General features: G+C 34.5%; 1 protein-coding gene across 4 annotated transcripts in view; it reads right to left on the reverse strand.

Moving 5' to 3' along the window:
* Nucleotides 1-16,433, reverse strand: part of PPP3CA (protein phosphatase 3 catalytic subunit alpha) — a 296,940-nt gene that overhangs the window by 74,575 nt on the left and 205,932 nt on the right. For all 4 annotated transcript variants that reach the window (XM_019757674.3, XM_019757673.3, XM_088792193.1 and 1 more), the window contains exon 3: nt 978-1,102. In XM_019757674.3, the coding sequence (XP_019613233.1) occupies nt 978-1,102 (125 nt within the window). The remainder of the gene's footprint in view (nt 1-977; nt 1,103-16,433) is intronic.

Raw genomic sequence — 16,433 nt, forward strand, 5'->3', positions numbered from 1 at the left:
TAGTCAGTAAATCAAGGTGAATTGAATAACCAAAAAAACAAAGTTAGTACGCTAGTTTTAAAAACAAAAGCTGTTTAAGGGAGTGACATGTTTTCCAACATTAAATATTCCTACAGTAAATAAAATATTATGATGAAAATTTAAAAACCTAGAATCTGTTTTATACAACTATTATAAATATGTGATGTTGGTGTGAGACTTAATGTAAATCTGAATTATCTTTAATTAAGAAAAATTGCTGTTCTTTTTAATGCTTTTCTTCCAATAACACTTATAATCTCAGCTACTATAGCATGAGCTCTGTTTCTTTACAACTTATCCTTATTTCAACCATTTTTTAAAATAAATTTGAATGAGCTCTTTCTATGTATGACACCATGTCAAGCACCACGAAGAACAAACATGTTAATAAAACAAGATCCTTGCCTTTATTTTGATTGTAATTTCTACTTACTTGAAGCAGATGCAGATGGGAGGCTAAGGAAGAACCTTTACTCACAGGTTATCTGTTTTGTTTTAATTAACGAGTTTGACAAATTACCCTAGTTAGATGACAGGTGTCAAAAAAGACAAAACACAGCACTTGTAAGCACACTCACACGTACACACACGAACAAAGGAACACACTTGCACTTCACTATCGATTTACAAAGATAACTTATTGTCTCATAATTATAAGATATAACCATGCAAACACATTCCTGCTTATTAAATCAACTTTGATTAGTTCTGAAAAGGAAATGGAATTACCTAATGTAAATGTTTGCATCATGAGCCATTTCCTTAACATCTCTACACATTAAAAAGGATATGTAAATCAACTGATAATGGGATATGTAATATCCCCAGATTAAGTGTATTAAAGTTCATGGTTATAGACTAGGGATTTCCTTAAGGCAATAATGTTTACAACTTTTATTTTACTAAGATACTGTTGATCCATTACTGAGCAGCTAAAAAGAAACGATATGACTTACTTCAATACTGAAGTATCCTCTGTCAACATAGTCCCCTAAGAAGAGGTAGCGAGTGTTGGCAGGAGATCCCCCCACTTCAAAGAGCTTCATCAAGTCAAAGAATTGTCCATGAATGTCCCCACAAACTGAAAGAAACAAAGAAATTTATTTTATGGTCACATTATGTTCAGACTCTGAACTAGATAATAAAATTATACAATTTTAAAGCCAGAAAGAATTTTGAGGTCATCTTAGCCAAAAAATTCTTTTGCAAAACAGGAAAATGAGACAGAGATTCCAAAGTTAATTAGTGGCAACCCTGGCTCTAGTATCCAGGTCTACTAATTCACAGATTGACTGGAAAAATAAAGATAATAATAACAATAACGGCTATTACTGTTGTGTATTTAACAATTCCACATCAGACATGGTGCTAAGAAATGTATACACATTTTCTAATTTAACAATGTTGTGGGATAGACGTTTCCTTTTGCAGATAAGAGGTGAGGACAATAAAGGTTCAGGAATTTGACATAATCTATATACAACTGAAGTCTGACTGTATTATTACTAAATGTTACTGCTTCCTGAAGAAAAAAAACTGTTGATATGTATCATAAAAACTAGTCAATTGAATCTAAAATGCCATCAACTATAAAACACATAATTATATTTAAAAAACATATCACTATATTATATACACTAAGAAACAATTAAATTTAAACTCTAAAAGACCATTTTTTATAAGATGCACTCTAATATCAGATGTTAAATACTAAAAAAATAAATCATGACATTAAAAAAAAAAAGTACAAAAAATCACCAGGAATTCATATTTAATTTTCTCATCTTCTCTTTCAAACCAAAATTCTTGAAAGAGCTATGTAGTCTCTTAAAAAACCACTTATTCACTACTTGCTATTTCACTTACTATTTTTCAAAGCTCAAACACACAGACACCCGTCATACAAGTAAAAGAGCTAAGAGAGGTTATGTAGCTAAGAGCGTTATGTGGCTAGGCAAGGTCACTGTTAAACATGGATGATCCAGGGTTTAAATTCAGATTTGCCTAAGTTAAATCTTTTGCTGTAAACCACATTATGTTTTTAATATTTTATGTTTTATATATGTAAAGATATTGAATATTTTATAATGATTCTGCAATTAAATCATGAACATCACTGGCTGTTTCTTGAACACTAAGAGATCATAGTATGAATGTGTCAGTGAATAGTGTCTTACCTTACTGGGCTATTGTGAGAAATATGTTACTATTGTAATGGGTATAGAAGAGGTCCTATAACCTAATATGAACTTGATAAATGTTATATCAAAGTGCCATTTCAAAATAGTTGTATCTAATATATCAAGGTGCCCGAGAAAATGGGATTTTAGTGCTTGGGGTTGGAGGAAGGAGGGAAAGGCATCCTGGAGCATCTTCTTTACCTTTCTCATCCTTCCTATCCATTTTTCTCTTTTTGATCCCTCTATTTTAATTCCTGGCCATGGCTAAAAATTCAAGGACAATTATTTTTTTATTTCTCTATGTCAATGACATAAATACTAAGACATTAATTCAGGTTGTGGACTATGGGTTAGAAGTCAAGTGATTTTAGCAACTGACATACAACTATAGCATAATCTGGCAGCCAGAATTACAAAATTTTACAAATAAATGGGCTCTAGGCAATGCAAACATTAAGGATATCTTTTCTTTTGTTGGAGGACAGAAGTAGATTATCATATATGCAATTTTATAAAAACCGAAAAGTGAGCTCTTCTTTCTGGCCTATAATAACTACGTGAAAAGAGATAATCTCAATGATATACTAGATCAGTGCAATTATTGGATCTTACTTGATGATATAAAACAGCAGAGCAATTGCTATAAACTCAGCATGGAAAACAAATACCTTGAAATCCAGTTACTTATATGAAGGCCCCATTATCCCTCACTTTACCTTAGAACGCCCACAATTCAAATCATGCTTTTACACAGTAAGGACCACTTATGATAACATTCAGCAAAGGAAAACAACTTCCACATGTAATTATAACAAAATTCAAAGCCTAACAAAAGAAAACAGTAACTCAAATAAAATATATCTGAAGAATGGAGAGATTTTTATTAGGAGACCAAAGGATTTCACAGATCAGTTTAAGATAAAGCCATTTTAGCTAGTTACCATCCCATTCACCCATCTTGTTCCCTAGAAGCCAGTTTTCTCTGTCTCAAAAAAGTCAAGTTTCTTTCTCCCTTGGATTTTCACAGGCTGACTCCTTTTCATCCATTAGGTCTCAGCTACATGGCACATGGGCAAGGAGGTCTTTCTTGACCACCTTAAATAAAGGAGCTACCCCTCTCTGAAATCATTCTTTGTCCGATTACCTTGTTTTACTTTCTTCACAGGAATTATCTTGATTTATTGGCATGTGTATTCCTCCTTTGATTCTCCCCACTGGAGTATAACCTCTAAGAGGTTGGGTAACATATCAGTCTCGTTCACCAGTGTCAAGAACTGTGCCTACCACCCAGTAGGTACATATGAAACATGTGCTGCCCCAGGATTCTCCCAGTAGGCCTGTGCCGTGCTTAATTTAGAAATCCATGAACTAAGATGTCAGAGATTTTGAGGTGCCCTTGGGATGGGCAGAGATGGATGACAGGTCTGTGGTTTGCTTTGGTGGAAGCCAAAGGCTTTCAACATGTCTGAGATGGTGCTTGTTTTAAGTCTTTAAGTAACACTTTTCAAAACAATGTTCAAGACTGGAGTAGGATGTGGGGTACCCACACATTGTATGGTGATTTCCTCACCTGGTACTACATCAGAAACACCTGGGGAGGTTTTGAAACTATAGACTTCTCTGCCCTGAATCAAAATCTTCAGAGATACAGGTTTATAACAAGCTCTTAGATAATTCTTATCTATACTTTTGAGTTTCTGTCTTGGCACACTCAGTCTGCATGGCTCCCCTCACATAAATTATACCTGGGGGAGATATATATATATATATTTGAAAGGCAACTACTTTCAGTGCTTACTCCAGGTTGCCATGAGACAAGGATTTCCTATTATGTGAAAGGATAATACTGAAGTAATTCTTTGATGAGATATAGGAGAGAGGGATGAACCTAACAAAAATGGTAACAAAGATCAAATTTCTTTTGGGGCCTCTGAGGGTAGCTATTGCTCAGGCCTGTTGCATTTCACCTTTAAGGTAACAGAGTTATGCCAATGTCCTGGTATCTGGGAACATGCACTATTTTGATATCAAACTTCAGGAATCAAACCGAGGTACCCAAGAGGATGGAGAGTGGAAGCTACCGTTATGCAATGTCATGGCCCCCACCCTCCATCCTGTTGAGAACCTAAGACACTGGTGTCCAAAGAGAAGTACAGTACAACAAATGCCAGCTAATAAGGTAAGCTATCTGCTTGGCTGTCACAGTCATCAATTCCCCGAGATTAGGTCATTTCATCTGCACTGTCACTTGGTTTTAACAGCACTTCTAGAACAACCATGCTTTGACAAGTTCTATTATGCCTTCAGGCAAGCTCTTTCTTCACCAACATACACTTTTGCTTCCTGCATTCCTCTAGTTTCCCGTTATTTGCTTTACATTCCCAATGGAACACTGCTGGTGGGCAGGGTACCCAAATAGGGGCCAGCAATGACAGAACCACAATGTTGAAAAAGCGCCCAAAAGCATAGAAGCACAATACAGGTAATAAAGGTACTCCTTGTTGTTGTTACATGATGTTTAGTGAACTTCGACTCCTGGTGACCCTATGAATGAGCGATGTCCACAGTGTCCAACAGCCCTGCTCAGCTCCTGGAGATGCAAGCCTATGGCTTCTTTTGTGGAGTCAATCCACCTAATATTTGGTCTTCCTCTTTTCCTGCTGCCTTCCACTTTTCCCAGCATGACTGTCTTTTCCAAAGAACCCTGCCTTCTCATGATGTGTCCAAAGTAGTGTAGTTTCAGTTTTGCCATTTTTGCCTCCAGAGATGTTTCAAGCTTAATTTGCTCTAGGACCCACCTCTTCACCTTCCTGGCAGTCCTGGGTATCTGTAGAGCTCTCCTCCAATACCGTATTTCCTATGCATCAGGTTTTTTTTTCCTTATCAGCCTTCTTTACTGTCCAACTTTCTCATCCGTACATACCGTGTTTCCCCAAAAATAAGACGTAGCTAGACCATCAGCTCTAATGTGTCTTCTGGGGCACAAATTAATGTAAGACCCGGTCTTATTTTAATATAAGACTGCGTCTTATATGATATGATATATGATATGATATAGCATACCGGGTCTTATATTAATTTTTGCTCCAAAAAGACACATTAGAACTAATGGTCCAACTGCGTCTTATTTTCAGGGAAACACGGTAGTAACTGGGAATAACAGGATTTGGATGATCTTAGCCTTAGTCTCTAATGACATAGCTTTGTTCTTGATGATCTTCCTAATTCACTCATTGCTGTGCTTCCAAGTCTCAGCCTTCTCTTGATTTCTTGGTTGCAATCTCCATTTGGATTGATGACTAAACCAAAGTAAGCTAAATATATTAACAATATATTAAATAAATAAATATATTAAAATAATTAACAATTTCAAATTAAATGTGTTAAAAATGTGTATTTCTTCTGTAGCCATGATTTTTGACATCTTCATGTTCAAATGCAGTCCTACTTTGGCACTTTCTTCTTTCAGTTCCATCAGAAGTCATTTCAAATTGCTACTGTCTGCCACTAAGGTGGTGTCATCTGCATATCTTAAGTTATTGATATTTCTTCAACCAATTTTCATTCCCCCCTCTCATGAGTCTAGCCCAGTTTCTCATACGATAATGTTCTACATACAAATTTAAAAAAATAGGGAGTTAAAATACACCCTTGTCTGATACCTTTGCCTATAAGAAACCATTCGACCTCTCCATATTCTGTCCTGACAATGGCTTCCCGTACACAATACAGGACCAACACATAATCATCAATACATAACCACAATACAAGACCATCATTCAAGTCTAACAGCACTTCTAATCTCTCTGAAGAGCAATCCATGTGACTGAACGTGCTAAAAAAATTATGTCTTCAATAGATTATTAACAGAACTGTACATATTTCCATCAGAAATGTGTAGAATTATGTCATTTAATGAAATGAGCACACCAAAAATAATAAAATAAAACACAGGGTTTTGTTTTCTCTTTTCTGGATCACTGCTACCCTTACCCATTGGCAACATAATGTGCCACAACATGATGGTTGTTTTTATACTGGAGAAGTAAGAACTACCGGGTACACTGAGCTGTTGAATCCATTTGGTGAGACAGTGGCAATGTCATTATCTCCGTCTGGGTTATTTCCCTAAATGAGGTGACTAAATTGGTTTTGAATATGGCTACTCTAACATCCTCAGGACAACTAACGGTGCAAGAGTGACTAACGTCCTGCGATGCTTACACACTTCTTACATTTCTCTCTTCTATTAGCAGGAGACACACAAATTGTGCCAAAATAATCAACTGCTAAGTGATACCTAAGCAAACAATTACTTTTGAGTAATTGCCTTTTAATATCACTTTCTTCCTTTGATGAGTCTAGCCCACATAAAATAAAACAGTATTGGAAACGATTCTCACACATGAATGGTGCCAACAACTTTTGATCCAAGTCGTCTGAAGGGGAGTACAGAATTTTGAAGTAGAAAACAGAAAGTAACATACAGAAAGAAATTTGTATTTCTTAGGGAAGGGAATTGTCTTTATTTCTAATGTCATTGCTGGTGACCTAGTTATTGAGCTTTGAAATCACAGGCATAGGGGGTTCAAGTATATATAAACATGAATGAATGTGCATATGCGTGTGTGTTTGTGTGTGTGTGTGTGAAGCCACCCACCACAAAGGAGGAATTATTTGGAGATTAGTGGTCAGTACAGCAGTTAGGGAGTCATTAAACAAATTGAAGACTTTACTCGCAGTAGATTAAAGGAAAGTAGTGCTAAAGAGAAATGGCAATAAACAGCTGGGGCAGTTAACAACGGGCTCTTTGTAGGGAGCTGAGTAAGCTGGACAATGAAACAGTCACAGAGCAAGTCTGAGAGTCCCTAAAACCAGCACATTGCTAAGGAGAGAAGATAATGGCCAGCGCATTGAGGACAAACAGGCCCTTCAGAAAATAATCTCAGGCCGAGGAAGGAGGAAGTTGGAAAGATAACTACAACCAGGAACAAACTTTCCCTTATATCTCCTGACTAGAGAAATGCTTGTAACTCTCCAATGAGAAGGGATAGGTGTTCAAAACAACAACCATGGATATATCATATGTGTAATTAGGTATGCATGTCTAAATGAATTTAGTGAATCTGCAAATAAGTATATCCATTATAAATTATTTTTTTGAAAGAATTCCATTGTTTCTACATTCACACTGACAATGAAATTACATTAGAAAATGTAAACAGTAGGCAGTATTGAACATACTAGGATGAAGTCCCAGTATGATTGCTATGCAACTGATAGCTTTTAAAAAACTCTGATAAAACTGCCATCCTACTGAGTAGTAAACATATTTTAAAATGTAATATAAAATATATACTTTCATATAAAACACTTAAAATAACGTTTAATTAATGCTCAGACTTACACACTTGGTCTTGTTTATTTGGCTATAAAAAGGAAATACATCAAAGAACATCATTGGTTCAATTTCTTGCTAACGCTAAGCAAAAATGTCATAATATCATAGAATTCCAGGTTAAAGTTTATACAAATCAGGATGCCTGGGAATAAAGGAGTAAGTTGTTAAAAAACAAACAAAAAACTATCAAACAATAAATTGCAGATGAAAAATAGATTTTTAATGGACCAACATTTCAAAGTTGCATTGGTACTATGATTTAGAAGTCAAGTGCTTTTAATTTTTGACTCACTATTTATTTTTCTATAAAGACCTTTTAGTTCCTCCAAAAGACTGGCTTTTATCATCTTGGAAGACTTGCATGAAATAGAATAACTTCTTCTACCAGTTTTTCCAGTTTATACTAAACTAATAGATTGTAATTTTTCTTTTAGAAAAGACATTACTGAATCGCCGAGCAATTTTCACCATTAAAGTTCCATTCTACTTTCAGCTTTATTTAATTCAAACCAATATTTTTCCATAATAGCCACATTTTCCCAAGAAAATAAAATTTCTAATGTTAAGGCACTATCATTAAGTCTAATTCTCAGCATGAGAGGATTAATCTATTCAATTTATTGGTTTGGATTTTGAATGCCCTATCTGCTACAACGCTGTTTTCTTTCCCAAAATCTGAAATTTTGCAGAGAAAGATCTTGTGTTTAGAGGTTATACACAGTGGGTACACAAGTACATACCCGGTATCTGTTTCCCACTCTTGATAATCGAGGCTTATGTAATCTTTAGTGGATGATAAATTCAAGTACAAAATAGCCAGCCCAAATATATGTAGTTTATTAGCAGAATGTGTAAACTTCTGAAATTAGGCAATTACTGAGATAAAAGTAAGTTTTATTACAGCATTCACTTACCCTTAGAAATCTTCAATTGTAAAATAAACTAACCAACAAAAAATAAGAGGGGTTTAATTCATGAAAGAGGTACACTTCAAAATAATATTTCCCCATGCTGAATATTATTTTTCAAATGTTAAACATTATGAGGTACTTTGTTAAAAACAAAATATAGATTTTTTTAACCAGGGTACTGTTGTTTGCTAGCATCAAACAGTAACAAAAACTCTCTAAATCAAATAAAAGTTTCCTAAACACCAAAATTTCAAGCATTTTAAAAGAAAAAAGAAACTATGAAATTAAATACAAAACAATAATGGCATCAGTATAGATTAATCGCAATAATTTCAAACATTTATTTATATTTATAATGCTGTTTCATGAAGACGTAAACTGTTAGCCGGTGTTAATGAGAAATGTTAACAGGACAACTGAAAAAACAAGAGCAGAATATATTGTAGATTACAATAGGTAATAAAAAGCACAACAATCCAGTAGTACTAAGTCCTTCATGAAGCCCTTAGATCTCAATTAATAACTAAAACCAGATGGAAAAAAAACTAGAATAGTCTGCATTTTAAAACCGATTGTATAGGACCAAACATACACAGCACCACGGTGTGTCCACAGTACGTTCCAATCAATAGAGAAATAAATTATTGAAACTTGTGTTTATCTTTTTTTTTAATCTAAAGGTGAGTATTCTCACCATTGAGATTAGTTTTCTTTTTTTTTTTTCCCCCCTTCATGGGATGAATGCTTTACAAGATTTTGTTTACTGGAAGAACTTAATGTATTGAACAAGAATGCATTTTTTTCCATCTGTTATCATGATTTTTCCATTTCAGCAACAATCAAGATTTTAAGAAAGTGCCTAATTATTAAGGATTCGTAGTAACATTACGGAACTATTTAAGTCATCGTCATGGCTGTGATAAGTAATAAGTAAGTATATATGATACTTATAGTGGTATTTAATTGAATTTGTCATCACTCTGTTCATGTGTCCAAGTTTGGTCAGTCCTGGAAACTAGGTTACTTGATATGTGGATTTGTTTACATTATGTAGTTCACTACACCCCCAATTGTCATCACCAATCAAGAGTATTGGATGAACACTATGATTTGATATAATTTCAGCCAAATGTAAAAAAAAAAATAAAAATTGATAACTTAAGTACTTGTATATATTTATTTATAAATGAATGATTATTCTCTTCACTTTTTGAAATACTAATCCCGGGTTTCAGATTCCCATGAACACTCCCTCCAGAATCCTGAAAGATGGACTCTAATTACTGTAATCAGATCTGGGAGTTACAGATCCATCCTTAATGTTCACGTCCTGGGCCTTTCAAACCTAAATTTTTGAGTTTTTTTGTTTTGTTTTGTTTTAACTGTTTGGGAGCTGTGGCCACAGTACTCTTTTTTTCCTGGATGTTATTTTTTCCTTGGGGAGAGGCAGTATAGTGTAATGGTTAAGAATGCCGAGTATGAAGCTACACCTCTCGGTTTCATAATTGCTATTTGTTAGTATTTTGGCTGTATGTGTATTCCTCCTGATTGACCTTAGTCAATAAGCTATGGCTTGTTCGTTAATCACTTTCTTATTCATTCTCCCTGAATCAGCTTTATTATGTATAGAACCCATGGACTTTTCCAATTTGCTTTCCCCAGTGTCCTCCTTTATATAGGCACACTCTATTCTTTTTATGACATTTCTTTAGGCTTTGACCATCCTACTTTGTAAATTGCCACTTGCGTAAGTAAGACAAGATACTTAATCTTTATAGGAGACCTCAGATGCCTCATCTGTAAGGGGCTTCATAATAGACCTTTTTAACATAGGTTTAATTAAATGACATAAGAGGAAAAAAAGCTTAACATGCTGTGTGGCACATGGAATGTATTGACACAACATGAAATCGTAGACATGGCAGCTACTCCAGAGGTTGTCTACCTAAGAAATATCTTGAATGTTTTGCCAGATTTAGATAGGTGATTTAAGTAGCTATAACCAAGGTAGCCATAAATAAAACATACAAAAAGTTGCTCTTTTTTTGTCAACTTTTTATCCAAATACATGCTAGCATATGTTGAAAGCTGTTATAGCTGAAATCAAATAGACTAGGTCTCATGCTCCCCAAGTTCCATTTTCTAAGAGTGGAAATATCTCCAAATGGCTTTAGTGATGTTCCCGATCTTTCAGTGGGAGCAGCACCGTGACGAGTTTCCAGAGAGCCTCATATTCTCTTGTAGCAAAGCTCATTTATAAGACCATTCTGTTCCATGGCTGTGTAAGGGTAGTAACATTTTAAAAGCAGAAAGTGACATAGTAAATCGAAGAAATACAAGGTATTTCAGCAAATGGATTTTTTTAAACATCAACGCTTATTAGATTTTTGGAAAATTCAGTTAAGAAAAATCTGCTAAATAGGAAAAAGGTGAGTCATCTTATCTTGTGATGATACTTACTCCTCAAATTTTAACAATTTAAAATATTTTGTTTTCAATATTTTTAAAATTCAAGGAAAGCAAATTAATGGTATTTAATTCCAAAGTCCACATAGTCATCATTAATTTGGCAATTACAGGCAGTGGGTATATTAGAAGGGGTTTTATGCTATCACTACTTTCAAGTAGTCAGCTCTATTCATGCCGACTAATAAGTGAACAAAGCTAATAAGTGCTATCCCAAAAACCAAACAAACAAAAAAACCTTAAATGACTTAATAAAAAGAAGGATTAAATGAATGCTACCATTTCCTCAGTAAAAATATACAAACTTATTTTGTTATATGAGGCATATTTGGAAATGGAAGTTTTAATTCAGCAATTATTAAAAGTATATGAACAACTCAGACATGTTAGAACATATTCATTTGAAAATTAGTTAAGAAAAAGTATTTTCTGGAAAATATTTCTAACAAAGCAATTAAGCTTATTTCTTAAGTCTGCCTAGTTTTCTTTAATAGAGCATTTCCTTATCTATCTTTTATTAAGCAGATATTTCAGATTTATTCGGCTAGTATCTGAAAAAAAAAATGAATAAAACATTGAAACATGAAATATTTACTAAATATGCTATATTAAAAGGATGTGTAAACAACATCAAAGACTGATTACTTTTACTTGTGTTCTCTTATACTGGTACAATGAAGAAAATGGAAGGCCTGAAATGTGGTCTCAAGAACTTTACAGCATCTTTACATGAGAAGACATATGCGTACTTTCACAAAATGGTGCTAAAATGTATTGGCTTCCTGACATCAGAGTATTTCCCTCTCCATTCTGAAACTTCTGAGCACTGGTTTATGGTCAAGAAAAATGAGTTTAAAACTTAGGGCTCCCGTAAACATTTTCTATGGGTAAATCATTCCATTGCCTGCTTACCTAATCTGCCAAATTTCTTAACAGAGACAGGAGAATATACAATTTTTCGCAAAATAAATGTCAAATTATACGTACTTTGCATTTACTTTTAGTAATGATGTTTTTATTTTGAAATTTCAAACTATATTAAGAAAGGGTATGAGATTGTTCTGTTTATCTGAAGGAGGTATCAGTTTAAAACTTTGAAAAGTTGTGACAGGTTATCTCAAATCTGAATTTAGACCTCATATTCCTTCAACTGAAGATTTCTTTTATGGAAATTATATTTCACAGTGATACAAAGCATTAGTTTTATTTATCTCTATGAAAAAAACAGGGGTCACAGTTACCTAAATTAACTCAAATCATAGCATCCATAAAATCTTTGTATATGCTGTACATTTACATATATGCTTGTCTCTAATTTGAACATGAACATATCTTATGTTTCTTGTTTTTTCAGCATTTGACAAATATCTAATTAAATTATGCAAAAATCATGTTTGTCTAACATTATTACATATGGCATATAAACTGAGTGATCATGGCAAATTAATGCAGGTGTTTGGAAAACAGAAAATAGCTGCGAAGTCATCATAACTTGTGATTCATTAGTAATCATAATTTCAAATTTAGTTTAATTTTCATCAATTAAAAAGGTTGAATGTTTGATATGTATTTGAATTGCTAAAAAGACCAATCAAGGTTGTCAATCAATTTTTTTCCTTTCCTTTGACAAAAATGTAAAAAAAAAATAAAAAACATGTTCATAATGTGTTTGGTGAGTTAACCTGATTTTTTTTTTACTAAGGAAAAGTTTGTTTTATAAAATCACATAATTTTAAGTTATATTTCCTTACAGATTTACTTTATTATATTTCCAGAACTTTTCCATCTCCTATATTCCTTGTTTAATGTATTTTAAACAATGATTTTTAAGTGTTCTTAATACATAATAAGGCTATCTTTTTAAATATGAAATCTCTTTGTTATTAGTCATGTCACAATTTGAACTACATTTTACACAAGAACACTTGATTTGTCTTATGATGATGAATTGTTACTTTATATGGAGAGTTCACATGGCAGAGTGGACAAATTGTGAAAAATCTTATACAACAATTTCATAAACTAGGAAAATTTACTCAGTCTTAATTAGCATGCAGTTATTAGGCTGGTGCAAAAGTAATTGCGTTTTTTGCAATGATTTTTAACCTTTTAAACTGCAATTACTTTTGCACCAACCTAATATTAAGTACTTCCTATGTGATAGGTGCTATGGAGAATTAAAAAAGTCATTATTTCAAATAGGTGGGAAGACAAGCTTATAGTATTATGAAATAATTAAAGAATACATAATTTTATAGTAAAGGACTACAAATACAATTCTCTCAAGATACATAAGGTATACTTGGGATATAAGACTTACACATACAAATAGGGACCAAATGGGGTTTCCAACTACTTAACTGCTGCTGATTTGACCTTTTATCAATAAGAAGACACTAGCCTTGGACCATGGACTTCACTCCATGGCCTCTGGACATGTGACATGTGATGGCTAGAACAGTTTCAGAGAGACCTAGCCTAGAGGCTCTCTAACATTTCAAATGTCTCAGAACTAGAGAAAGGAATAAAATCAGACTCTATTCTCTGTTTCCTACAGATGTTTCCTAGGAAGTGGTAAGAAGCCAAAAGCACGGGGCTTGAAATGTTTGCCACGGCAAGTATGATCCTTTCCTCTATTTCATGAATAAGTAATTTTCCTCTCAGCAGTGTTAAGTCATCCTTACCACTTTTGACCTTCTCTTGCTAACAGTAAGACTAAGCAAAGACCAGTGTGACTGAGGTCACACATTGGCTTCAAATGTGTTCTGCAAATGGTACATGAAGAGCATTAGGAGTCATTATTACAATAAGCTCTGCTCTTATTATTATTATTTTTTTATCTTGGAGTTCCATATACAGTTTATTTCTCTCTTTCTGTGTGTGTGTGTGTGTGCGTGCGCATGCATGTCTCTGTGTGTGTGCTGTGGTGGTAAAAGTGGGGGGTAGATTCTGATGCTTAAAATTTGTTTAGGAATACTACTGATACAGCCAGCAGTCTTATGAGAAATCAGAAATTATGGAAATAAAGGTTAGCTGACATTGTCAAAGAAGACTTACTAAAGGGAAGTGACTTGCAATGTTGGTAAAATTTGTAGTAAGCTGAAAATAAGAAGAAGGGATCTGTGGGTAGAAAAGTGCAAATGAACCAGAATAAGTGGATTGCAAAAAAAAAAAAAAAAAAAAAAAAAAAAGGACTGATTAGAAAGTATATGTGAAAGAACAGAAGGTAAATTAGAGCAGAAAGGTGACATTCGATTATGAAGGGGACTTGGAATTCAGCATGAGAAGTTTTAAGGAAGAGAACAACCCAAGTAATGAAAGAAGATAAATCTGACAGCTCTATGGAGAATCCAATGATGTAGAAAATCTGAAAGCAAGGTTACTTCCAATTAAAGATTCACTACAATAATAGTCATAAGACAATGAAGTCTTGTATTTTGATAGTGGCAGTGTGAAGAGATAAAGGGGCCAACAGAACATTCTTATACTTCGACACAACATTGGAAATTAAATAGTAAATGAAGTTATTCACTTGTGCTCCAATTCAATAAATATTAAATGCCTGTTACATTCCTGCAATATCCTATTGTGTTAGATCCTGAGAATGTAACAGAACAACTCAGACATACTCAATCCTCACTGAAGTAAGCATTGAATGAGGGACACTGAACTAAATAATAATACTAGAGTACCAGCTATAAAGACAGAGGTTTTTTTCTTCTTTGTTCATTGTCACATTCCTAGTACCTAGGACAGTGCCTGGGACAAAGGGGATCCTCAATAAACCTTTGATGAATGAATGAACAATACAATGGGCATGGTGGCCTTGGTGAACTTTCCTGGAGGACGTGGTGCTTACACTGAAACCTGAAGAATGAAGGAGGCAGTCACTGAATGGTGGGGTCGGGAACAGGGAATACTGCTCACAACTGAAGACAAAACTTGTGACAAATTTTAGCAACTTAAAGACCTGTAAACTTGGGAGTCTAGGTCAGACATGAAGAGATAAACCTGTACAAATTAACACAGCAGATAGTAAGGGTTTGGTCATCCAAGTTAGGAAGTTTGAACTTCATCCAACGAGGAGTCATTGAAGGGATCTGGGCAAGAGGAAAGATTCTACCTCACCTCTGGTAAGTCACTCTACCTCTGCAAGCCTCACGTTCCTCATGTGTAGAATAAGGGCAGCAACAGCTCCCAAGCACAGTCGTTGTGAATATTAAATCTGATTATGTCGTAAGTGGCCGGGTTAGTAACTCAAGGTGAGTTCCCTATGTCTGTGATACCACAGCTCTCTTTAGCTGTGCTGCATCGGAGCTGTTTCCCTCAATAATTGACCACAATAATATTTTCAACGTTAAAATACCATTTTGAGCATCAGTCTGGATAAACAGTTTTGTATATATTCTATTAGTATTTTGCCTTCTTTTATTTAATCCTAGCTAATGGATAGCTGATGGTCTCAATTTTACATCTGTAGATGCAAAGTGTAAGAAAAGTGACACTGGTTTCTCATTCACCTCTTTTCAAACAATACAACTGAATCAGAAAAAAAAATAACTGCAGAAATATTTAAAATAGAAATTACATATGAATAAATTATATTGAAATTACTATTTTGGTGTTGAGTAGCAGCACATTTTTTATTACGTTTTTAAATTTCCATCAGTTATGAAGTCCCTTAACTGATATTCATTATTTTAAAGTAGCTAAACATTCACAGGTTCTGAATTATTAATTGATGCACACAATGCTTTTTCCACGGTTTGTAAATATAATGTATTTAAAATGAAGCAGGAGTTTCAATGTGTCTTAAAACACAGAGAAACAGAATTCATCAAAGCCTCAAAGACAGCCGTGAAGTCTAAATGCTTGTCTGCACATCAGTGGGAGGGCATAAGATGCTACACATCCTTAAGCCACAAGAAGGATCTGTTCCCAAGACCTTTGAACATCCGTAATTCACAAATATCACTACGCATAGTACCCCCCATACAATGCAGTAAAATACAAACATGGGCTTCAGGCATAAATGGATCTGGGCTTCAATGACGCTTCCTCACTTTCACTCTCAAATCCGCTTCTCTCTACGCACTCGTCTTATTTTCTCCTGCTGTAGTAGTTAGACTGACTCTGAGTGTCCGCCACATCACATTCTGCCAGCATGCTGAAACCAGAGGTGGACCCACCAATTCCAGCGAAACAGCCATGGAACAACTGTGAATTGTCCCCTGCTCACTCCAGAATCAATCACTGTGTCCACAGAATTGTGTGTGCCCACGGACGGACACACACACACACACACACATATACATATATAGGCAAACATACACATAATACTTACAAAAAGAAAAAAGCCAAAATGAAATTAGACACTGTGGAGTCTGCTAGCCTAGTGCATGAGCTAAATTAATACATGTAATGAACCACTGTGAAAGGTCAGGTCTTAGAATG

Source organism: Rhinolophus sinicus, chromosome 1 (genome assembly GCF_057876585.1).
Source record: "Rhinolophus sinicus isolate RSI-liver-muscle chromosome 1, RSI-T2T, whole genome shotgun sequence".
Classification (NCBI taxonomy): Eukaryota; Metazoa; Chordata; class Mammalia; order Chiroptera; family Rhinolophidae; genus Rhinolophus; species Rhinolophus sinicus.